At 43.2% G+C, this 26,080-nt stretch overlaps 1 protein-coding gene across 1 annotated transcript in view; it reads left to right on the top strand.

The window, feature by feature from the left end:
• The window catches only part of TDRP (testis development related protein), a 169,180-nt gene extending 144,201 nt beyond the window's left edge, over positions 1-24,979 (top strand). The window contains exons 3-4 of the mRNA XM_082252158.1: positions 12,050-12,153; positions 23,616-24,979. Of these exons, the coding sequence (XP_082108284.1) occupies positions 12,050-12,153; positions 23,616-23,961 (450 nt within the window). The 3' untranslated portion in view covers positions 23,962-24,979. The remainder of the gene's footprint in view (positions 1-12,049; positions 12,154-23,615) is intronic.
• Positions 24,980-26,080: the final 1,101 nt, after the last annotated feature.

Raw genomic sequence — 26,080 nt, 5'->3', positions numbered from 1 at the left:
TCCTGATTCTTCTTAACCATTGGGTTATGTTTCCCCTACAGGAGTAGGACACTACATAGTTATAGTTACATAGTAGGTGGGGTTGAATAAAGACAATAGTCCATCCAGTTCAACCTGTGTAGGTGTGTGTGGCCGTAATCTTCTCTCATACCCCTGAATGTTCTGATTCTTGAGATGTACGTCTACGAGTCTTTTGAAAGCCACCATACTTCCCGCAGAAACCACCTCTTGTGGTAGAAAATTCCACAATCTTGTAGCCCTAACAGTAAAGAACCCCCCTCGTTGCCTGAGGTTAAAACGCTTCTCCTCCAGTCGCATTGTATGCCCTCTAGTCCTCATGCAATCCTTCAGACTGAATAGCTTTTTTTCTATGCTGAGATCACCATTGAGATATTTATAAATTGCTATTGTGTCCCCTCTCAGGCGTCTCTTCTCCAGGGAGAATAAATGGAGCGAATGCAGTTGCTCTTCATAATTAAGGTCCTCCAATCCCCTAATTAGTTTAGTTGCCCTTCTCTGGACCTTCTCCAGCTCCAACACATCCCTCCTGAGGACCGGCGACCAGAACTGAACAGAATACTCCAGATGTGGTCGGACCAGAGTTTTATAAAGGTGTAGGATTATAGTTTTATCTCTGGAATACATCCCTTTCTTTATGCATGCTAATATTCTGCCGGCTTTGGCAGTTGCCGCTTGACATTGCATGCTATTGCTTAGTCTATCCTCTACCAGGACTCCCAGATCTTTCTCCATTTTTATTCCCCCAAAGGTCCCCCCCCCCTAAAGTGTATTGTGCTTTTATACTTTTAGTCCCCAAGTGCAAAACCTTACACTTCTCCACATTAAACCTCATTTGCCATGTCGTTGCCCACTCCGTTATTTTGTCCAGGTCATCCTGTAGGATATCTGCTTCATGCTGTGCAGTTATTGCCCTGCCCAATTTTTTGTTGTCTGCAAAAACTGATATAAAGCTACTGATCCCGTCCTCAATGCTATTTATGAAAAAAATTGAACAGGGTTGGTCCCAGGACTGAGCCTTGGGGGACCCCACTTACCACCTCAGACCAGTCGGAGTATGCGCTATTTATTACCACCCTTTGGACACGCCCTTTTAGCCAGTTCCGTATCCAAGAGCAGACCTTGCGGTCGATGCCTGCAGACCTTATTTTATAAATTAAGCGCTTGTGGGGAACTGTATCAAACGCCTTAGCGAAATCCAGGTACACCACATCCACTGGTCTCCCCCTATCTAGCTCACAGCTCACCTCCTCGTAGAATGTTAAGAGATTGGTTTGACAAGAACGCCCATTTGTAAACCTGTGCTGTTTACTGCTGCTGATGTTGTTGTCTTTAGCAAACTCTACGATATAGTCCCTTATCATCCCTTCCAGAAGTTTACATCCTATCGATGTCAGACTGACAGGCCTATAATTTCCTGGGACATGCCTCTGCCCTTTTTTTGAATATCAGTATCACGTTAGCTTTCCTCCAATCTCCTGGTACATTTCCTGTCATAATACTGTCAGCCAAGATCAGGAACAGTGGTCTAGATATAGTCTTACTAAGTTCTTTGAGTACTCTCGGATGTACGCCACCCGGGCCTGGTCATTTATTTGTGTTAATTTTATCCAGCCTTTCCCTAATTTCACCCTCTGTTAGCCATAGCAGCAAGTCCTGTGTATTACTACTAACCATACAGTCATGGTCAGTGTACCCCTCCTTTTCCTGAGTAAAAACTGACGAGAAAAAGGCGTTCAGCACGGTTGCCTTTTCAGTGTGCTCTGTAACCATCCTCCCATCATCGTTAATTATGTGTGCAATATGCTCTGCCCTAGCTTTTTTGCTGTTGATATATTTAAAGAATTTCGTTGGGTTCTTTTTACTATCCTCCGCTATTTGTCTCTCAAAGCTAATTTTAGCCATTTTGATTTCGTATTTACATTTCTTATTTGCCTCCTTGTATTGCTTGAAAGCCGATACTGTGCCCTCTGATTTTATATTTCTTGAAGGCCAATTTTTTTCCCTTAATACGTTTTTTAACATTACGGTTTAGCCAGCCAGGTGTTGCTTTGTCTCTTCTAAATGTATTTCCCATAGGAATGCACTGTGAGATGCATTTGTTTAATATGTTCCTAAAGCAATCCCATTTTTCCTCCGTGGTCAGTGTTCCTAGGGTTTGGCCCCAGTTTACCCTTTCCATCATGGAGCACAATTTGGGAAAGTTTGCCCTTCTGAAGTTTAGGGTTCTTAAGTTCCCCACTTGCCTTGTTATATTGTTATTTACGCTAAATGTGATCATCCTGTGATCGCTAGAGCCCAGGTTGTCCTGGACTCCTACCTCTGAGATTAGGTCTGGGTCATTTAGTGATGAATAGATCCAGGACTACATTTTCTCTAGTAGGAGAATCCACCAACTGAGACATGTAATTATCCTGTAAGGTTTCCATGTATAGACAGGCCTTCTGTGAGTGTGTAGTACTAGTCCCCTCTTCCCAGTCAATGTCGGGATAATTGAAGTATCCCAATACGATGACTGATCCCAGTTTTGCCACTTTTCCCAATAGTGATATAAATTCCAGCTCTACCTCCTCCCTTTGGTTAGGTGGCCTATAGCAAACCCCCACAATTACTTCTTTTCTTCTTCCCTGTGGAGTTCTACCCATACGGATTCTAACTCCATACTCATCCCTTCTTGACATAGAGACATACCCCTCCCCCTCTTTTTCCTACCCTGTCCTTCCAATACACCGAATACCCTTGGATATTGGCCAGCCAGTCATGTGAGGGGTCGAACCAAGTTTCCGCTATTCCCACAAGGTCTATGTCCTCCTCATGTACTAAAATTTCCAACTCATCCATTTTATTAGCTAGGCTCCTGGCATTTGCATATACCCCTCTGTTTTGTGTAAGTTGATAGTGAATGGTGATTTTTTTTTTTTTATTCCTGTTCGGTCTGAGGTTTTCCCGCACAGACCCCCCCCATTGACGTTATGGAACTACTGTCGCTGTTGACTCTAATACTGCCTTCTGTCCTTTGCTCCCTCCTGACTGACTCTACTTCTGAGCCGTCTCCTAGTTTAAAAGCCCCTCCAACTTGGTGGCCATCTTTCTCCCCAAAAGAGCTGTACCATCCCCATTAAGGTGCAGCCCATCCTTACTAAAGAGCCGGTAGCCGACTGAGAAGTCAGCCCAGTTCTCCATAAACCCAAACCCCTCCTTCCTACACCAATTCCTCAGCCACTTGTTAAGTTCCCTAATCTCCTTCTGCCTCTCCTGTGTGGCTCGAGGTACCGGCAGTATTTCAGAGAAAACCACCTTGGAGGTCCTATTCCTCAATCTATTCCCTAAGTCCCTGAAATCCTTCTTTAGGATCCTCCACCTTCCTCTTACTTGGGTCATTAGTGCCCACATGCACCATGACCGCTGGGTCATCCCCAGCCCCGCCCAATAATCTGTCTACCCGATCCGCGATGTGCCGCACTCGAGCGCCCGGTAAACAACATACTGTCCAGCTACCGCAATCGTTTCGACGGATTGCCCTTTTGTCCTCTTGATGATTGAGTCCCCCACTACCACAACCTGTCTAACCTTTCCTGAATCTCAGCCCCCCTTCATCCTGGAGCTGCCACTCCCCTGGCAGCTGGGGGAGGGCGCCTGCTCCAGCACTGCCACCCCTGAGCTGATATCCCCCTCAACCTGCAACTTGGCAAATTTATTAGGGTGTACCAACTCAGGACTGGCCTTCCTGGCACTCATCCCTCTACCGTTCCTAAAAGTCACCCAACTGCCTACCTCTGATGCCTGCGTCTCCTCTACTCCTCCCTCCTCTATGCCAGCGCCTGATGGGTAATGTCCAAGCTCCTTTCCAGGTTGTTGATGCTACGCAGTGTTGCCACTATGTTTTCTAGATCCAGGATCTGGGCTTCCAGAGAAACAAGTCGCACACATCTTGCACAGCCGTATTCGCCCTTGATTGGTTCATCAAGGAACGCATACATGCAGCAAGAAGTGCACTGAGTGGCATCCCCAATCCTGTTGGACATTATTACCCTCTACTCTATGGGGATAATTAGTAACAACCTACTATTCCTTACCTACTCTACCCCTATCTGGTACTAAACCTGGGGTACTTACCAGTCGCTAAGATACTTACCAGTCGCTAAGATACTTACCAGTCCTCCCGGGTACTCAGTCGCAGAGCACGGTCAGTGCCTAAAATATCCAAATTAAGGCTAGAGGGTGATTCCTCTGCTCCTCTAGCCACTCTTAAATAGGCGCTGGTGAATGCACTGTTTGTGTCAGTGCGTGAAACTTTAAAAATGGAGGTTGCTGCTGACTGCGCATGGGAGGCATCGGTTCCTTTTCGCACCCACAGGCCCTTCAAAGCGGCGAGGGTGTTCCTCTTTCCGCTTACCTTGACAACATTATCACAAAACAGTGGGGTTGTCCAAAATGCAGTGGTTGCTAGGCGTTTTTTGTTTATGGTCTCCTTTATGAGGATTTACTGCGTAAAAGGTGGGCGGTCCCACCTGTAGTAGACTGGTTCGGCAATTAGGCCGGTAATTACTGTTGCCCTGGTGTTGCAAACTCTGACCAAGTGGGCTAAGCTTTTACGCCGGGACCTGGAGGGAGAATAGCTTCCCCCTGTCTTTTCGGAGCTGGCGAACCAGTTGGTCCAGGGGCTAAAGTTTGTCTGTGATACCTTTTTTGGATGCGGCTCCTTTGATTTCTAGGCTGTCTGTATCAGTGGTCCTTTGGCGTATTATCTGGCTGAAATGTTGGTCTGCGGACTAGACTTCTAAGAAGGCCTTATCTGATCTCCCTCTTGTAGAGGATCGCCTGTTTGGCGCATCCTTGGATGACCTCATTAAGGGACTCACAGGGTGGAAGAGAACTCTTCTTCCGCAGGCTATCAAGGGCAAGGAGCCCTGTCGTAGACATGGGCCATTCTCGGCTCCTAAGAGGCCTCTTTGTCTCTCAGGATCTCAAGACAAGGATCCAAGAGTCAGGGCCTCCCCTGGAGGTTCCAAGAGGGCCTGGTCTGGCAAACCTCGAGCAGGCTCCTCCAGACCTGTGGACAAGGCTGCCTCTGCATGAAGGGGCGCCCTCCCCCATATCTGGGTGGGGGGGACTTAGTTGGTTTCCGGATCAATGGACCCCCCTGGTACAGGAAAAGTGGATCCACGAAGCTTATTTCCCTTCCAACCTGCACTTGTCTCTTTGGGACACTGCAAGACTTGCTACTTTAAGGGGTGATTGTTCTGGAACATTTTCAAGGTTTTTTACTCAAGCTGCTTTACAGTCCCCAGGAAGGATGGCAAGGTACGTCCAATTCTGGACCTCAAGGTGCTAAGCTGCTTTGTGCGCGTACAGAAGTTCAGCATGGAGTCCATTCACATGGTAGTGGCGTCCCTACATCAGGGGGATTTATTCTCCCTTCTATCGACATCAAGGACTCCTACCTGCACATTCTAATATGTAATGGTCACTAGAGCTTCCTCCATTTTGCCGTGGACGAGGAGCATTCTCCGTTTGTGACGCTGACCTTTAGTCTCACCTCTGCACCTCGTGTCTTCACAGGAGTGTTGGCCCCAGTGCTGGCATTGTTTGAGTCAGTGGGGGATCTGGGGTACCTGGACGATCTTCTGCGAGCAGAGTCTCTGACTGTTCTAATGGACTACCGGAGATTGCTCTGCAAACTCTGAGGGAGTTTGGTTGGATCCTGAACATTCAGGAGTCTGCTTTGGTTCTGTCCTCAAAAACTGGATTATCTGGGTCTGTCTCTGTACTCGGCCTCAGCCATAGTTTTTCTTCCTCGGGAAGACACTCCAGAAATTGCAGGAGGCAATTCAGCTGCTGTTCAGCAGATGGTTATCCCTATGGGCTTGCATACGCGTGCTGGGCCTGATGGTGTCCACCCTTGAGGCGGTCTGTATGCACACTACTACACAAGATCTCTGCTAAAGTTTCTGGTGAAATGGATTAAGGATCCATGGTCTCTAGAGGTGGCTTTGCTCTCCAGCTCTTCGACAGGAAAAATCCTTCTCCCCCTGTACTGGACGGTTGTCTCCACAGAAGCCCGCCTGTCCTGGTGGGGAGGCGTCCTCAGCACAGATGTGCTCAGGGGGTCTGGACTCTTGCAGAGCCCAGACTACCTATTAGTGTACTGGAACTCCGAGCGATCAGACTTTGGCTCATTGGACAATCGTCTTAAGGGGTGTAAAGTACGTATTCAGTCAGACAATGCCACGGCCGTGGTCTATGTCCATCACCAAGGTGGCACAAGAAGTTTCCTGGTGGCTCCATAAGTAGCCGGCATTCTAAGGTGGGCTGACTGATTTTGTTCCAGCCCTCTCAAAATTGTCACAACTCCTGTGCGGGATTCAGGCAGAAGGGATTCCAGTCATTCTAGTGGCTCCAGACTAGTCTCGCCGGTCTTGGTATGCTGATCTGGTACGGCTGGTCACCGATGCTCCCTGGGGACTTCCTCTCTGGGAGGATCTGCTGTCCCAAGGACCAATCTTCCATCCTGCTTTACAGTCGCTGGCTTTAACGGCTTGACTGTTGAACATCAGGTGCTGAAGGATGGAGGTTTGTTTGAATCAGTGATTCCGAAACTTAAAAGGTAGGAAATCTGCCTCCTAGGAAGATCTACAATCGTACGTGGAAGACGTACATTGCTCGGTGTGAGTCTCTCACCGCTCCTTGGTGGATCGGATTATAACCTTCCTTCAACGGGGTAATTGAACAGAATTTGGCCTTGCGTACCATCAATGGCCAGGTATTGGGTTTTGGCTGCCTTTTTCCAATGACCTTTAGCCACACACTTCCTGGTGCGTACCTTTTTTCTTCAGGGTGTCTGACATTTGGTTCCTTGAGTGTGGGGTCTGTTGCCGTCCTGGAATCTTAATTTGTTGCTTTCAGCTCTACTGAGGCTTCTCTTTGAAAATATTCGGGAGGTTTTCCCTGCTGACGCTGCCCCAGAAGGTGACCTTCTTGGTGGCTATTACCTCTGCATGCAGGGTGTTGGATCTGATGGTGTTATTCTGTCGTTCACCTTATGGTGATTCTCAAGGATAAGGTGGTGCTTTGCCTTTGTCCGCCATTCTTTCCTAAGGTTGTCTCTGTCTTTTGAGTGAAGACATTGTGTTTCCTTCCCTGTGTCCCATGCCTAAAGATTTGAAGGAAATTGCCTTGCATGTCTTGGATGTGTACCTGGCAGCTACGGAGTCTTTTTTAAGAAGTCACTCTCAATTTGTGCTCACGGACGAACTTCACAAAGAGTTGTCCGCTCCTTCTGCAACCATTTCTAGTTGGATCAGATGGTGGTTCAGGCCTTTCTTTCCCTGTTTAGGAGCACTCTACTAGGGTGCTTAAGAAGAATCAGGAGCAGTGTCTGTCAATGAACAAAAGAGAAAATGGGATTTTTGACTTACTGTAAAATCAATTTGTCTGATATTCATTGACAAACACAGCACCTGCCCCTCTATGGAGTTGGGTTTTTTCTTCTGACACTGCTTGTAACAAAATGGAGTACCTATAGCAGGAAGTGGGAGTATATCCCCTGGGACTGCCCCATAGGCATAGTCAAGTTTTATTTCCTGCCTAGTGTCCTATTCATGTAGGGGGCAGCATAACCCAATGGTTAAGAAGAATCTGAGGCCGTGTCCTTCAATGAACATAAGTGAAATGGATTTTATGGTAAATCAATAATCCCATTTTTTCATTCCGAACATTACTAGCACTGTGATCAGCAACGCCGAACTTCAAAAATTGGGTCGAACTCTGCTTTAAATAAATCTAAGGCTCCTGTTATAAAGTATAAGGATGCTACCATAAATATTTTGTAAGCTATTCCTATTCGTTTTTTTAATCAGATTATGTATAGTTTGTTCTTTTCCAGTAAGTCTGCTGGAGTCTGAGACAGCAGATAGGAGGAAAACAAATGCTGTTTTGTGCTATACAAAATGTCATGCAAAATATTTTTCAATACCCAGCAGACTTGTGAGTTGGGAGAAGGTGGTATGCAACTGTATATGAGGTACAACTCTAGGCAAACTGCTAAATAAAAAAATTGAAATAGAGATGACCCATTAATGAGAACTTTTTTGGTTACAGTAAATACCATAAAGCCATGATAGAGTATATTGAATGAATGAACTACATTCTGTGGGGTGTGAAGGTGAGAGGCTCGGAGCTGCAGCATTACTAAAATACAAAAGAATGGATTTATGCCAAACAAGGAGCTTCAGCAAGTGTCAAATGTCAACGTTAACTGCATATGTTTAGCTTCAAACGTTTACTGTGGTGACGAGGTCTCTTTAATGTTAAATTAAACAATACAGGGTCTATGAAGTGCTAAGTGGGTTTTGATCCCATGCACAAAAAAAATGAAAAGGAACACTATGAAATAATAAAGTTATTTTACCTTAACTTAAGAGCTTTATACTTACCTTCTCTGTGCCCTGCTATTGGTCCCTTATCTCCTTTTCTGGGGTTTCCCTCCGGTACTGTCTGCTCCTTCTTTTATCAGTGTTCCTCCATAGCGAGCTGCTTACTATCGGGGCTCATGTGCAGGCTTGCTCCCCAGCTGGTCTGTGTGTCTATAGACGCACACAGTGCAGCTCGGCCCCACCCCCTGCTCCCTCTTCACTGGATTTGGATATGTGGATACACATTGTGTGAGGTGTGTGTGTGTGTGTGTGTGTGTGTGTGTGTGTATAGTGTATATTAGGCGTGCCGGGTTTCGGTAATGCATAAGCACATTATTGTTATCGTGGGCAGTTTAAAATACTGTGTTTTTTCCCGGCTCATGCTCGGCCAAACCATTTTGTCTGTACAGGGGTGTCTCTTTATGGATATCATGCCTTTTATTGTCTTTATTCTAGCTCCACTTTTTTTATTCGGCGGTCCTATTCTGAAATATAGTGTCTTGTGGTCATTTTACTGAATTTAGAGGTTTCGGCGGAGCTTTGTGGTAGTGGTCACCTCCCCTCCCAGAGGTGGAAGCACCCTCTAATGATAATGGTAGCGTCGCGGCTACTTCCTTTCCTTTCTGAGCTGGAGCAGAGCAGCAGCCATGAGGTGAGAGCCTGGGAGGATTGGGGGAAGATGGGTCAGGGTGGGCTGGAGAGTGGTGGGGAAGGGATGGTGACCCCCCCCCCCCCCGGGGAGGATGGGGGGAGAGGTTGTGTGACTAGCTGTGGCTCGGGACTGGGAATAGTATGCTGTGTGTGGTATAGACCTGTGACGTATGTCAGTCTGCAGCCTTTATCACTCCTATATTGGGTCTGACCGCACCAGGGCCCTGTGTGACTGCAACCAGTACAGATGTTACCTGTAATCTTCACTGTATATACCGCCATGTCTTCCCGTCTATGGATCGTACTGTTAGTAATAATGCAATCTTGTGGTTCTCTCCTTACTGCTGTCCTATCATGGTATCCTCTCCATTAGAAGATCTGTGATGGAGCGTGAGATCCATTCACCTCATGTCAGTGATGGAATGGCCCACCACTGAAGAGTTCTGCATGTCACTTAACATGAGGGGGAGTTTACTAGGACTATCCCTGAGGACCTGTCTGTTCCTGTTCTTGTGACAACCCAATATTTGTGTTCCTGTTCTAGTGTAAACTCAATATTTGGGATTTTCTTTAGCTTTCAATGATGACCGTAAGGGAATCCCCACCAATAAAAACCTAATCGCATCCATCTCCGATATATGGATATAAAAAAAAAATGCCAGTTTATATACCATAGTTTGTAAATGCTATAACTTTTGTGCAACCCAATCTATATGCGCTGCTTGGGATTTTTTTTAACCAAAAATATGTGGCAGAATACATATTGGCCTACATGTTTTTGAAGAAATTTTGATTTTTTTTATTTTTTTTTTTATTTTTTTTTTTTTTTATTGGATATGTTTTATAGCAGAAAGTAAAAAAAATATTGGGTTTTGTCAGCTATTTTTTTTGTTTATAGCACAAAAAATAAATGCAGTGGTGATCAAATACCACCAAAAGAAAGCTCTATTTGTGGGAAAAGAAATATTATTTTATTGGGGTACAGCGTTGCTTGACTGCGCAATTGTCTGCTAAAATAACACAGTGCCGTATTGCAATAAATGGTCTGGTCATGAAGGGGGTAAATCTTCCAGAGGTCAAGTGGTTAAGGTAAAAAAAACCTTGTGGCTTTTTAGAATCACTTTAATTATTTGTATATCTTGTATTTGAGTTTATACTTAACAGATTGAACATATCAGTACACAGTAAGGAGAGCTGCTTTGGGCTTCATTCATACCAGCAGCTCCAAGGTGCGTTAATGCACAGTGTACTAAAATAAGTCATGTTAATGCACGGAGCGGTCACATGGTTAGCAAATTCATACTACTTTTGTAGGAATGGCATAGTAACTGATTTAAACTGTTGCAAACACATGAACAAATGCAAGATGCGAATGTATGTAAAGACATACAAACCAAATAAAAAAACTGGTTTGTTGATAAGCCATCTATTCTTAAAGATTACTCGCACATCCGACATTTACAAACCCAAAGAAGAACAATGGGTTCTACTGGTATTCGTATCAAATTCACTAGTAAACTCATTTTCCATTCAGTTTCTTTCCCATTACCTAATCCGCTATAGAAAAGGAGAAAAGATAACTTGTATTATTATCACAGTAGAATATTATTCCTCGGTATGTGAAAAATACTTGTATCTTGTGCTATAGGGAAAATGTTTTATCGGAAAAAAGCAAATTTTAAATAAAAACAGGTAAAGAAGCATTTAGGTATAACTAAACCCAAGATCCTACCAGTTGTTCAAAAGTGTGGCTGAATTAACCTTCTTTATTCAGGCTTGCTCCTTTATTTTCCTCGGATGACCCTCTCAGTGAAACACTTTTTTGGCCTAGGCATACACTTAGAGTCCTTTTCACATGGATGGTCTGATCAGGTCTGCCAGTCGGTTTTTTTTTTTCAGGCGGACCTGATCAGACCCTCTGTTCACCCCAATGGAACAGTGAATGTCAGCGGTGACATGTTCGTTGACACCTGCCGCTATCTGATCCGATCCTGCCCACCAAATCCAGATGGATGGTGAACCTATTTTCCCTCCCGTCTGGAGGATCAGTTTACATAAGGTCGATTTCCCCATAGGGTAGAGCAGGACTCTGTCCTTCTCCGCCCTGCACAGTGAGAGGAGATGGACCTGTAATCCGCCTGCTCAGCGGGGGATCAGCAGAGTGATCCCCCGCTGAGCAAAGCAGAGTCCGCCGACTTACTCATTATGCTTTGTCTATTAGGAAGCAGTGTTACCCCAAGCTGCTCTTCTGATTTAGTCTGCTCATTTCAACATTTGGGGGAGGTGTTCTGTAGTCCAGCAGGGGAGAACTCGGGGAGGCCTATTACCTACTTTGGATTTTAGTGCAGTAATGGCAGTGTTCCCGCCACAGGAAACTAGAAGCTTACTTGATTTCTTTCAGTTCAACAGCCATGTTTCTTTACTTTAAGTGTTGGTGAAGAGGCTATTGAAATGTATGTGTATAGCAGATATTTACTGAAGGTTTTTTTTTTGCTCAGATCTACACTTTGTCTGTCTTTTATTCTGCTCACCTCTTGGGTTTATCTTCTCAGTGTAACTGAAAGTACATGTGAGAGGAGAGCAGAACAAATGAACCTTTATTCCTTTGCTGTCTGTAGAAGAGGTATAGTTTCAGTCTACGGTGTCTACATTGCTCAACCAACTGTACCACACTTTAGAAAATGTTTAAAATTCAGCAAGGCTGTTATTGTTGTCTGTTCAAAATGCTTCTTTTTTTCCAAGATGCTATAAAGGTTCCAACTTTTGAGGATGATCATTTTCCAGGCTGCAGAATAAAGCACGTACTGTTTGACTGAATGTTGATTCTGGAAATAGCCTGTATCCCACATACTTAAAGTGTAAATGAAAAAATTCTGTCCCTTACTCTTGAGTGGCATCAATTCACAAATCTCCTTTATGTGTATAAGACCACATTATATAAATAGTCTTTTTTTTTTTTTTTCCAGGTTCAAGGTGCCAGTTTTCGAGGCTGGAAGGATGTTACTTCCATATTCAACAAAGATGATGAACAGCAGCTGTTAAAAGGATCAAAATCTCCTAAGTCTAAAGCGTAAGAACAAACCATAGAAGATGCTGTCTTTATTCACTAAATAGAGCAATAATAATTGTGCAAAATCTGGTCGCTCACTGTGACCAATCAGAAAGTCTCTTAATTGGGAACTAAACGTTACTGAATTCTCATTGGCTTCTGTTGGGTTTTCTGCACTTTGCCTGTTGTCATTTTTATTTGAAAAAAAGTCCCATCTAAAATTGATATCTTTGTTTTTAGTTAATGCTGCAGAGCTAAATCTTCCAACACTTAGGCCTCTTGCACACTACAGCTTGAAAAAGCTCAGTAAACCTTCTTTTATTTTTTTTTTTACGGAGCTAAAATACAGCCTATTAATTGTAATGTGCTTATGCATAAACAAGCGCCGTGCATTCTTCAGTAAGAAAAAAACAAATCTGCTTTTTTGGTCAATAATTTACGCCTTATGCACGCAAATGCAAACAAATTTGCGTAAATATCCATTTACATTTTGTCCCAAACAAAAGTGCAAGAAGTTTTCGTGCATTTGCGCAAAATTGTGTGAATGCATATACGCTAAAATACGCGCAAATGCATACAAAAAAAAAAGTCTGAAAAATTAGATGTTTTAAACAGGAGTATCATGTGCAAGAGACCCTATGGACACTCTGTTGGTAAAATCTCCCAGTTCCTGGGTCTGCCTACCTTCTGTGGCTATTATAAGGACTCTTCATTTTCCCTGTTGTTTTTTTATTTCTTTGCCATTATTGAAATACGAGAGAAGACACTGTAACAATAAAGAGTAAATGGGAATACCCAAAACTGTATAGACAGGAACAGTTGGAAATAGGGTCTCGCTGTTGGATTATCCAGGAGAAATATGAAACGGAGGCCTTTGACTAAATCAACCTTTTTAGATTCTGAGCTTCTGCCTGGTAAATATTACTCTTGGTTAGATTTTTTAAAATTCTTCTATTATGCTATTACTCAAAAAGCTAATAAAACACGTAAATAAATGTTCGCACCTTTAAAAAAGTAGTAGTTTCTATGTGATGGTAAACTTCAATCCAACCTAAAAAAAAAACCCGAACTTGGCACCTAAAGGTAACTCCCAAAGTGTATGCAAACCCCAACAATGGACTTCTCCATTTGCTCTCTTGTGGTCTAGTACATATACCAATAAAAGTATTTTGTTCTAACCGTATAAGTGGAAAAAATACATTTTGATCGTGATAGACATCCAATTAGCTTGCAAAGTCCTGTCTTCTCTGATTGTGCTTCACTTTTTTGCCCATTCTTAGTCCAGGCCTTCCCACCATTTATGAATTCCCCCTATGTTAACCCAGCCAAAAACTGCACAAGGTGGAAGGGTTTACATGACTGTACCATCTGAGTCCAGGAAACAGGTGTTTAACTTTTAGATGCTTACCCCACCTCAAAAAAGGACACTTTAACCCCCTTCCTGCCCAGGTAATTTTTACGTTTCCAGCAGTGTCACTGTCTCTGAATTCCCCAGTCATGCGACGCTGTACCCAATACATTTTTTTATCTAAACTTTCTTTTGGTGGTATTTAAGCACCACTTAGTTTTATATTTTTTGCTATATAAATTAAAAAATACAAACATTTTGAAAAAAAAACAAGTTTTTCTAAGTTTCTGTTATAACATTTTGAACCTTATCTATCTTCATAAATTTAGCACACATTTTTCTCTTCTACATTTCTTCGGTAAAAATAAACCAAATCACTGAACATTTTTTGGTCTGAAATTTAGTGTACAACCTATGGTGTGCATATTATGTGTGTATATATTATTTGAATATTGATCAGTCCTATCCTATTTTTTGAGGTCCTAAAATGCCAGAACAGTACAAATACCCCCCTTTTTGGAAAGTAGACAGTCCCAAGGTGTTGAAGCATGTTTTTTAAGTTGTATTTTTTTTTTTTTTTTTTTTGTCATTTCTTGGGAAAATAAGAGATTAAATACAATTTTTTTAAATTTATTTTTTTGTCATTTTAAGAAGTTATGTCACACACAGCATAGGCATACTTAAAATTACACCCCAAAACGCATTCTGCTATGCCTCCCGTGTATGGAGATTGGAGATACCACATGTCTAAGACTTTTTCACAGCCTAGCTGCATAGAATGGCCAAAAATCCAAGGAGCACCTTTGGGCATTCAAGGAGTATAAATTGATCATCTAATTTCCTAACTATTATCATTTTGGAGGCAATGGAGCACCAGGACAGTGGAAACACCCACAAAATGACCACCTTTTTGGAAAGCAAACTCTATTTTCTAACAGGCTTAACAAGTCTTTTGAAAATTGTCACTTTTTTGCCACAAGTCTTTTTAAAAACAACAATTATTATTATTATATATTTTTTTATAGACCAAGTTGTCAATTAATAATATATATATCATATGCATACTTAGAATTACAACCCAAAATCCATTCTGCTACTCCTCCCAACTATGGCAATACCTCATGTGAGACTTTTTCAACGTTTGGACTGATTAGATACCAGACATTGAATCTTGTGTATCTCACAAATGATCTAACTGTATCAAAACTAATGTACAGTGCCTTGCGAAAGTATTCGGCCCCCTTGAACTTTGCGACCTTTTGCCACATTTCAAGCTTCAAACATAAAGATATAAAACTGTCATTTTTTGTGAAGAATCAACAAGTGGGACACAATCATGAAGTAGAATAAAATTTATTGGATAGTTCAAACTTTTTTAACAAATAGACTAAAAAATTGGGCGTAAAAAATTATTCAGCCCCCTTAAGTTAATACTTTGTAGCCCCACCTTTTGCTGCGATTACAGCTGTAAGTCACTTGGGGTATGTCTCTATCAATTTTGCACATCAAGAGACTGAAATTTTTGCCCATTCCTCCTTGCAAAACAGCTCAAGCTCAGTGAGGTTGGATGGAGAGCGTTTGTGAACAGCAGTTTTCAGTTCTTTCCACAGATTCTCGATTGGATTCAGATCTGGACTTTGACTTGGCCATTCTAACACCTGGATATGTATGTTTATTTGTGAACCATTCCATTGTAGATTTTGTTTTATGTTTTGGATCATTGTCTTGTTGGAAGACAAATCTCCGTCCCAGTCTCAGGTCTTTTGCAGACTCCATCAGGTTTTCTTCCAGAATGGTCCTGTATTTGGCTCCATCCATCTTCCCATCAATTTTAACCATCTTCCCTATCCCTGCTGAAGAAAAGCAGGCCCAAACCATGATGCTGCCACCACCATGATTGACATTGGGGATGGTGTGTTCAGGGTGATGAGCTGTGTTGCTTTTACGCCAAACATAAAGTTTTGCATTGTTGCCAAAAATTTCGATTTTGGTTTCATCTGACCAGAGCACCTTCTTCCACATGTTTGGTGTGTCTCCCAGGTGGCTTGTGGCAAACTTTAAACGACACTTTTTATGGATATCTTTAAGTAATGGCTTTCTTCTTGCCACTCTTCCATAAAGGCCAGATTTGTGCAGTATACGACTGATTGTTGCTATGGACAGAGTCTCCCATCTGAGCTGTAGATCTCTGCAGTTCATCCAGAGTGATCATGGGCCTCTTGGCTGCATCTCTGATCAGTCTTCTCCTTGTATGATCTGAAAGTTTAGAGGGACTGCCAGGTTTTCGTAGATTTGCAGTGGTCTGATACTCCTTCCATTTCAATATTATCGCTTGCACAGTGCTCCTTGGAATGTTTAAAGCTTGGGAAATCTTTTTGTATCCAAATCCGGCTTTAAACTTCTCCAACAGTATCTCGGACCTGCCTGGTGTGTTCCTTGTTCTTCATGATGCTCTCTGCGCTTTAAACGGACCTCTGAGGCTATCACAGTGCAGGTGCATTTATACGGAGACTTGATTACACACAGGTGGATTCTATTTATCATCATTAGTCATTTAGGTCAACATTGGATCATTCAGAGATCCTCACTGAACTTCAGGAGAGAGTTTGCTGCACTGAAAGTAAAGGGGCTGAATAATTTTGCACTCCCAATTTTTCAGTTTTTTTATTTAACAAAGTTTGAAATATCCAATAAATTTCGTTCCACTTCATGATTGTGTCCCACTTGTTGATTCATCACAAAAAATTACAGTTTTATATCTTTGTTTGAAGCCTGAAATGTGGCAAAAGGTCACAAAGGGGCCGAATACTTTCGCAAGGCACTGTAGTTGAATAATCACCTCGGTACAAGTGGTCAGGGAATAGCTTAGTGTAGTGTCACCTATAACAGTCCCTGTAGGTGTAGGTGATTGCCCCCCCAAAAATGTCATGTTAACTAGCAAGGACATTAAGGAGGCTAAAGAAAGGAAGAACAAGAGAGTTCCTGTGGTTCTAGGAGTGTCACAGATGTGCAGGCAGACACATGGCCAGCAAGCACGCAAAGGATCAGTCCAGGCAGCAGGAAAAAAACATGGTCAATAAACAGGCCAGGGCTAGTATAGGGGGCAGGAAGATTGCACTGGTGTGGTGGTTATAAGGAACACAGTTGCTGGCATACACTGGTCTGGTGACACTGGGGCTGGTGTGGTGGTGGTCAGGAAAACTGTTGTTTGCGGTACTGGTCTGGTGTGATGGCAATCAGAAACGTAGATTCCAGCTACACTGGTCTTGCGACACTAGCTGGTGTGGTGGTAAATGGAAAATTGTGATTAGCTGCACTATTAGGGCTAATTTACACTTGAGATTGAGGGTGGTTGAACCACCCCTAAACTCCTACCCCCTTTTAGATGCAGAGGCAGTGGCTAGGGTGTACCCATGGCTGCAATGCTTTGTGTTACAGCTGTGGCCTCCTCCGTACTTCTGCCGATTATGACCCATGCAAGTGAATGAGGTTGCTTGTGTGACGTCCAAGGGGTAATGTAGGTGTTGAGGAGGCAATACAAAACTTCCTTACCTCCTATCAAATGCTCTGTAAAGAGTGATCTGAACATGAATGGAGTCCTTATGGTGACACTGTGATTACTGTGGCAGTCATCAGGGACACTGTAACTAGTGTAGCAGTGATTAGAGACACTCTACACCATCCCAGCCTTTCACCTGGCTGGGATGGTGTAGCCTCCGGATTCCTGCAGCAACAATCTGCAGATTTTTTCTGCTGGAATGATGGTGTTCTGCAATCAGCAGCAGGCTGAGACAGATGACTGTGTCCAGGGCCGGACATCTGTGTCTATCGGCAGCTGACTGTTCTGTGTGTGGGTACATGCGAACAGCAGCCGCTGTCAGCCTGTAATTGGATTAAAAGGGATTAAAAGGGCTGAGCGGGCACTGCTGACCACATAACCCAGTCATTTCTGCAGCAAGAATCCGCAGATTCTTGGCGCAGGAATCCGGTGGGCGGCACCGACAAAGGGGCCTAACTGGTGTGAGGGTCATCAGGGACATTGTGACTGGTGCAGCGATGAAACTGATTAGGGACACTGACTAGTGGCAATATGTAAAAAAAAAATATATAAATATTTTTAGGTTTTTTTTGTTTTTTTTACATACCCTCACAAGAGTAGTGCAGTGTTACCATAGTGACACTGTACTATAGGAAGGTGATCAGGATTTTGTTTTTTTTACTTGGATTGCTTGTTACAGTGATGTCCTTCGGCAGAGGATGCAGCTGAGACCCCTGAGGTCTCCCCTGCTATCCCCACTCTTTACGGGTCCTGGGATAGTGTGTATCCTGCCCTGGTAGTCTGGAGGGTTCCCAGAGTAGGAGACCCCTAGGTGCATGCCCTACTGTTTGCAGTGTGGGTATAGTGCAGGGGGGTCCCAGTGCAGAGACTGGTGTAGAGTGCGCAGTGGAGTCTCCCCCCAAACGCGTCAACTACCTTAGGGGTGGGTCCCCTTGCAGAGGGTGCAGTGTTGCAGAGGGTGCAGGGGAAGATCCTGGCAGCATGCTTCAGTGTCTGTAGCTGATGGCAGCCATTTTCCCTTAGTCTGGCTGGTGGCCAAGTTTAAGTAGCCCGATGATGTCACTGGGCCATTTTCGCTTAGTCCGGGAGACGCTGAAGACCACCAAAGCTCCTCCTCCTCCTCCTCAGTTTCCTTTTACTGTGCCTGGGACATTTGAACAGGGATGGCTTCCATGATGATGCTGGGTTCAAATTCTGTACGCTCCTCTGGTTAGTAGGTTGAGTCCTTAGGGGTCCCTGTTATCTCTCTCTCTGCTGATAGGTACCCTGAGCCTTGGGGGGGATCTCCTTTTAGTGGTGCCAAAAGATTGTTTTTGTACTGCAAAGTCATCTTTTCCTTATGGAGCCTCAGGGTCACATTTCCCCTACTGACCCCCTCATGGAGGTGGCAGGTTCCTTGGACCCCCAGCTTCCTATGGTTGCACTAACGGCGGTCCTGCAGTTCTTGGTTTCCCAGGTGGAAGTGGCGTGTGGGCAAAGGCCCAGGAGGTAGTGTTCCCCTGCTCAGCCTGTTTCATCTGATTCTGAGCCGGATGCCGCCGTGGACGTGGCCTGTCCAGGGGGGCTTAATATCACCCCCCAGATTCATCCGATAGTGAGGATCATTTCTCCATGGTAGACTCATTTATCACTGCAGTGCGTGAGACTTTAAAAATAGAGGATGCGGCTGATGTAGCCACGGACTTGACTGTGTTTGGTACGCATAAGTCACCTCGCACTCCAAAGGTGTTTCCTTATGTGCCTTATTTTGACAGGTTTTCCTGTAAGGAATGAGAACAAGCAAAATGACCCTTTATGGTCCCCAAACGTTTTGCTGTATGATGCCCTTTTGAGGAGTCACTTTTAAAAAAAAAAAAGTGGACTAGTCCACCCGTGGTGAATCCTCATGTGTCCAGGTAAAATCTTTACCATGATCCCAGTAGAGGATACCCTGTCCTATTAAAGACCCGGCTAACAGGAAAGCAGAGGCTGTGGCATGCAGCATGTTTACTATGGCTGGTTCAGCATTGCGGCCAGTCTTTTCCTCAGCCCTGGTGTCTCTAACTGAATGGGCTAAGCTTTTGTGCCAGGGCCTGGAGGTTGAGCAGCTGTCCACTGCTTATGTTGATTTAGCGGACCAGTTGGTCCATGGGCTGCAGTTTATTTGTGATGCAGCTTTGGATACAGCTCCTGTGCTATCCAATCTTTGTTTCAGCGGTGGTGATTAGGCGTGTGCTGTGGCTTAAGAATTGTTTCGCAGACCAAGCCTCTAAGAAAGCTCTCATTGATCTGCCCTTTCAAGGCGATCGCCTGTTTGGGGCTACCCTGGATGACATCATTAAGGGTATCAAAAAAAACCTAGCATACTAAAGGACTTTACCGGTACCTTAAAAGCACATCTAGTGCAATTTTATTGATCTACAAAGGGAATGTTCATAAAAGCATGTAAATAAGAGCTACATATACAGGTACTAGACACAAAACTCTAAATCTATTTAGGAAATGCATAATTTCCAAACAATTGAACTTATCTGTCCACCCTGCTGCCATCAGGTGGTGGATTATCTCACCATAAATTTCATTTGACGCAGATGCGTTTCTCATTATTGGGGTGGGGGGACATTTTTGCAAGGACATCCAAAATTTTTTTCTTTTGAGGATACCCAGAAAGGAGGACAACGTTTTTGTCCTTTTTGGGTTTTTTAGGTCCTGAGTCTCCTTGTGTGGATTTATCTTCTGCATTCAGGTGATATCCGAACTACCTAAGGCCCCCCCCATCCCTGTCCAGGGAATTGATTTACCTAGATCTGATTCTAATTCTGACCAGGGTGGTCCTTCCTTTGGCACAAACATCAGGAACCACAGGCTGTGATTCATCGGCTACTGTCATGCAGACAGTTCTCTCTCCCAATTTGCATACATCTCACTGATCTGCCCTTTCAAGGCGATCACCTGTTTAGCGCTACTCTGGATGACATCATTAAGGGTCTCACGAGGGGTAAGAGTACCTTCCTGCCACAGTCTAGGAAAGGGAAGGAGCCTCGTCACAGATGGTGGCCATCCTCGGCACATAGAAAATTATTTCGTGCTTCTGGGACTGAGAATATGGGAAAAAGATCTTTCAAATCTTCCCCGGGAGGTTCAAAGCAACCTTGGTATGGTAAGACTAGAGATAGCTTCTCCGGACCTGCAGACAAGACCCCTTAAGCATGAAAGTCTGCCCTCATCCATTTTGTGGGGTGGAGGGACATTTTCGCTGGTTTCCGGCCCGGTGGACCTCTTTTGTGATCGTCATGGAGGTCCGTGAAATGTTTCTTTTGGGGGTACCCTGAAAGGGGGGACAAAGTTTTTGTTCTCTTCAGGTTTTTTAGGTCCTGAGTCGCCTTGTTCAGATTTAATTCCTGCAAAGGTTCAGGTGATGTCCGAACTGCCTAGGGTCCTCCCTATCCCTGTCCAGGGAATTGATTTACCTAGGTCTGATTCTAATTCTGACTAGGGTGGTTCTTCCTCTGGCCAAACTTCAGGAACCACAGGCTGTGATTCTCCGGCTGCTGCCACACAGATAGTTCTCACTCCCGATTTGCATACAGGTTCTGAGTCTGGTTGTATCCACCTTCAAGACAATTCTGTTTGCACAGTCCTACATGCAGCTCCTTTAGCAGGTTCGGCTCCACAGGAGGATACTGAAGTTCATGGCGAGTTCACGGGTTCCTCTGGTAGATTCCACAGGAGTCCAAGGGCAATGGTAAGGCCAGTGTCATCCTCGGCTCAGGCGTCTTCCGCAGTTCCTTCGAGGGATCGAGAGCGAGGATCTTCTAAATATCCCTGTGGCCGTAAACGTTCCCTTGGGGGCTTCCTCTCAGAGAAGACCAGTTGTCCCAAGGGCTGATCTACCATCCTTTACAGCCACTGGTTTTAAAGACTTAGCTATTGAAAGCCAGATACTGAGGGATAGAGGTTTGTCTGGATCAGTGAATCCCTATTATGGTGAAGGCGAGGAAGTTGTCTTCCAGCAAGATATACCATTCTACGTGGAAAACATCCATTTCTTGGTGTGAGACGATTGGCGCTCATCCTCGATCCTTTTCTTTGGCTCAGGTCTTAACCTTTCTTCTACGGGGCATTGAACAGAAGTTGGCCTTGAGTACCATCAAGGGCGACATGTCTGCCCTGGTAATCTTCTTTCAGTGACCCCCTAGCCACGCCCTCTTTAGTTCCTACCTTCATTCAGGGGGTTCGACAAGTGGCTCCACCTGTACGATCTCTTTTGCCACCATGGGATTTAAATTTAGTTCTTTCGGTTCTCCAGAAATCTCCATTTGAGAATATTCAGGAGATTCTCTTGCCTACGTTATCCCAGAAGTTGAGATTCTTGGTGGCTATTGCCTTGGCCTGCAGAGTATCGGACTTGGTGGCTTTATCCTGTCGCAATCCCGATTTGGTGGTCCGTAGGTATAAAGTGGTTCTTCATCCCTGTCCATCATTCCTGCCCAAAGTTGTCTCTGAATTCCATTTGAATGAGGACATTATGTTGCCGCCTTTTGTGTCCCAAGCCGGCTTATCCCAAGGAATTTGTTTTGCATACCTTGGATGTGGTTTGTGCGATTTGGGTCCTTTCGAAGTCAGACTTGCTTTTTGTGGTTACGGATGGACCAAGAAAAGGGCTGGCCGCTTTTTTAGCTACCATCTCCAGATGGATCAGACAGATGGTGACTTAGGCCTATTCCATTAAAGGTCAGGTTCCACCATTCCCTATTACAGCGCATTCTACTTGGGCACTAAGTACTTCTTGGGCCTTCTGTCATCGGGCATCAATATCGCAGGTTTGCAAGGCGGCCACTTGGTCGTCGGTGCATACCTTCACAAAATTCTATAAGGTAGATACTTTGGCATCTCCAGATGCTTCTTTTGGCCGCAAAGTTTTGCAGGCTGCTGTTTAATAGGGGCTGTTTCGTCCTTGAGGGGTGTTTTTCTTCAAGGTTTTATTTTTCAGACGGAGCTCCTGTGACTCAGTGAAGACTCCTGTGTCCTGATTAAGGGCTCTTATATTTAGCCTAGGGTTATTTTCCCCACCCCTCATTTTCCTTTTGGCACTGCTTTTGGACGTCCCAGTATTTATAATTTATAGAGTGCTGTGTCCGTCGATGAACAAAAGAGAAAATGGGATTTTTGTACTTACGGTAAAATCCTTTTCTCTGAGTTTATCGACAGACACAGCACCCACCCTTCTAAGGAGTTTTGATACTTCTAATACTGCTTGCTACTAAACTGATTCCATAGAGCAGAGAGGGGGGTTATATACCAAGCTGAGGGCGGCCCATGGGCGTAGCCAGGTGTTTTTTGTACTGCCTAGTCCTACTCCGGGCGGAGGCAATATAACCCAGTATTTATCATTTATGAAGCGCTGTGTCTGTCAAACTCAGAGAAATGGATTGTACTGTAAGTACAAAATTCTCATTTTTTTTACCTTCCTTTTTTTTTTTTTTTTTATATATAGAGGTTTTTGGGGGGTTTTATTTGTTGCTATAAAAAGTAAAAAATACCAAAAATTTTAAAAGACATGTTTTCCAACTTTTTTTGTTTAAAATAGGTGTCCCAGTACAATAAACCAGAAATAAACCCATTTTGGAAAGTAGATACCCCAAGCTGATCTCCTTTTTGCCACATGTTTGCAAATTAAGAAATATACTGGCATTTAGGGTTTAAACCAGGAGTTTGGTAATGGTGTAGTAGATACATTAATGCACAGATCCTACATAGAGGGATTAGGCGGTGAAGGTCTTGATGTACTGGTCACATACATTTGGAGAATAGAGATGAGGGGTTTAATGCTGCTTCGTATGCATTTTATTAATTTCCCATTAATAACCTACAAGGATACTTCTCTTTCCTCTGTTGATTCAGAGTTCGGTACACACCAGGGGCTGAACAGCCATCTGAGCTGCTTTCTCCATGACCAATCATAAACAGCCCTGATAAAATAACCGTCCACCAATCTGTTTAGGGTTACTGGTAGCAAATGGGTTAGAAGATAAAAGTACAGTTGGAAAAATACAGTGGGTATAGAGAGAGAGAGAGAGAGAATCCCCCACTTAAATCACATTTTGTGGCTTTGCAGCTTAAAATGAAGACAGACAGTTTTTGTTTCATCCAGCTATATGTACTCAGTGCAACTTATAACATCCAAGTTAAAGATAGAACATCAACATGTCAATTAAAAAAAAAAAAAAAAAAAAATATCAAAAACAGAATCACTGAGTTGGAAAAAGCATCACTCGCTTGTGTCGGTATTTTGTTGAACACATTATAGAAGGACATGATTGGTTAATTTTTCATGTCAGAGGTTTACAACCACTTTATATGTAACTATTTATTTGTAGATTTCTGACTGTAAACTGTCTAAAAATTAATGTTTAGTGTAATGTAAACTGTCCCAGGGTTTTCCCAAGGGGCAAATGTTTCCCATTGTTACTCTGCACCAGACTGCCTATTCTACAATAACAAGTTTACGCTTGTCAATAGGAATGCAATTAGGTTATGGGTTGTTATGGCCTCAATGTAACTTTTGTAACTAGTGTTTATCCTCATTATTTACAGAGTTTCCTTGAAGACAAAAGAGGAAGCAAAGACAGAGAAAAAATCCGGGTTCTGGGACAGTTTGGCAATAAAACAGAATGTTCAACCAAAGAAAGCAGATGAGATTGAGGGCTGGGAGCCCCCCCAGATAATGGTGGAAGAGGACCCAACATTTACAGAAGAACCTCTAGATGATAACCACTCCTGGCCAGGTTGGGAAGACGAAACGAAAGGTTCATCTAAGTACACAAATCTGACTAGTCCAGGGAATTCATCTAGGTGGAGCATTAAGTCAGCTGGCAAACTAGTTAGTATTAGAAGGCGGAGCAAAGGTAACCTGACTGAAAGCTGGGAAGAGCTAGAATGACCGCGTTTGCAGTTTCACATTATGCAATATCTTCAACGAGGGTAGCAGGTTTCAGAAGTTCTATGCTGTCATTTTTTACCAAAATACTCCTAAGTATTGAATAGCTATGTACTTTTATATTTATTGGAGGCCTACACTAAATTTTGCACTCATGTTCTTCATTTTTAAATTAGAAGTAAAAAAATAGTTCACTTTTCTCTCCGAGAACCCACCTGAGAAATGTTGGGGTGGCATTACTTGTGCCTACATGACAGTCCGAAACCTGGCTATAGTTGGTTTCACCAGAAACAGTAATTCCTTAGTGAATGTATACACTGGCTATAACTTAGACTGCCTTATACTGTTACCAGTAAAGGGTAAACTTTGCCTTGCACATTAACCTGTCAAGTGCCTGTATTTCACCTTGATAATGTATTTGTGATGCACAGCTTAATTTATTAATAAGTTAATTTTTCCTGTTTCTGTTGCTTTTATGAAAAGATTGTTGTTTTTAAAAGGTAGCCTTTGTAGGATGAAATTGAAGTATGTGTTTTGTGTAGCATTTTATTTCCAGCTGTCTGACCCTAATTTCTCCAGCCAGTAAAGTACAGAGTGTACTTCACATTAGACTATTGTATTATGCCTACTTGCATACAATCTGTATTGAACTGACCCTGTAATTTAGGTTTTGACAACCTTTTGCTTTCAGGTGTCTTGAAACAATAAGTAAGGCTCAGTTGGGCTATTGTATAGAAGAAAAGTGATAGAAAATGTGTTGTCTATTGCAATCATTCTGATGCTACACTTCTAACAAATAAGATTTGTGAAAAAATGCATGCATGTATCTGGTAGCCGTAGACAACTCAGAAGTTCCTTTCGCAGTTTTTATTCAAACTGCCTTACCATTCTTTGCTATCTAGTGTTCAAAAGCATTATACGTCTTAATGCCCCCAGAAAGAGAAGACTTGTCTTAAAGTGAACCTGAGCCAGAAATATGCACATTAAAGTATTTAAATATGTTAAACAAGAATTTAGCAAGTACATATTTTAATATGTTAAATAAAAAACAAAAAAACTGTTTAAGCAAGCATTAAAAGCATTTTAAAACAAAACCTAATTCATATCTGTGGCTATAGGCAAAATTCATTTTAAAGTGGTTGTAAACCCACTTTGATGACTTTTACCTATAGGTGCTGTAAATATCTCCTAAACGTGCACCGTTTAGGAGAAATTTACATTGCATGCAGCCGATGATGTCATGGGCGCATGTGCTCTAAGGAAATGGCCGCCCGTGCCGTTTCTTCAGAGCCCTATTCCATGACAGTAATACAGCCAGAGTCGGCAGACCCGGAAGAAAGACTGGTGAAGATGGATGCGGCCGGCAGCAGGGACAACACGGGCTTCGTTGCAGCTAAGTGTCACATAATGTGCTAGTATGCAATGCATACTGGCACATTATGCATTTACTTTGCAAGCAAGGAAAAAAAAAGGAAGAGTTTACTTCCTCTTTAAAGTTCATAACAGTGGCACTGAAGTGATTGTAAACGATCACCTTGTAAAACAATTAAGCTTAAAATAGAAATGAAAGGCAAAACATTTTTGTATAGATATAAAAAATCATCATAAATATTTTTTCCCCCTTTTTTTTTTTTATAATTGATTACATTCCCTCTGTTCTCAGCTACATAAGAGCTGAGGGGGAGAAGCAGTAGCACACTGAGCTTCCCAGTGAATGGCTGTGCAGCCTGTCAGGACAAGTCTGATCATTGGAGGCGAGCACACACTGATTTCCCAGCATAGCTAGAGAAATGACTACACTGTGTGTTCTCCTGCTTAGTGTGGTCAGTTTTTAATAGGAAAGAACAGGGACTGACAGGATGACCAGGGATTTCACATAATGGAAACAATACAAAGAGAACAGGATACTTTCTTCTACAAGTACATGATACAGCAGGCAGATATCGGGAATATGAAGTGTTGGGGTAACAAACGCTTTAACTGAATTTTTGCAGCCTGCCTGTCCTCAAATGTACACACACACAGCCGCTGTTTCTAATCTATTAGAAACTGACTGAAATCGGGCTTTAGAGATTTATTTTTTTTATCTTTGAGGATGATTTATTTAAATTTAAAGTGTTTG

The sequence above is a fragment of the Pelophylax lessonae genome (assembly GCF_965119305.1).
Source record: "Pelophylax lessonae genome assembly, chromosome: 3".
Classification (NCBI taxonomy): Eukaryota; Metazoa; Chordata; class Amphibia; order Anura; family Ranidae; genus Pelophylax; species Pelophylax lessonae.
This window is presented reverse-complemented; position numbering and strand designations above follow the sequence as displayed.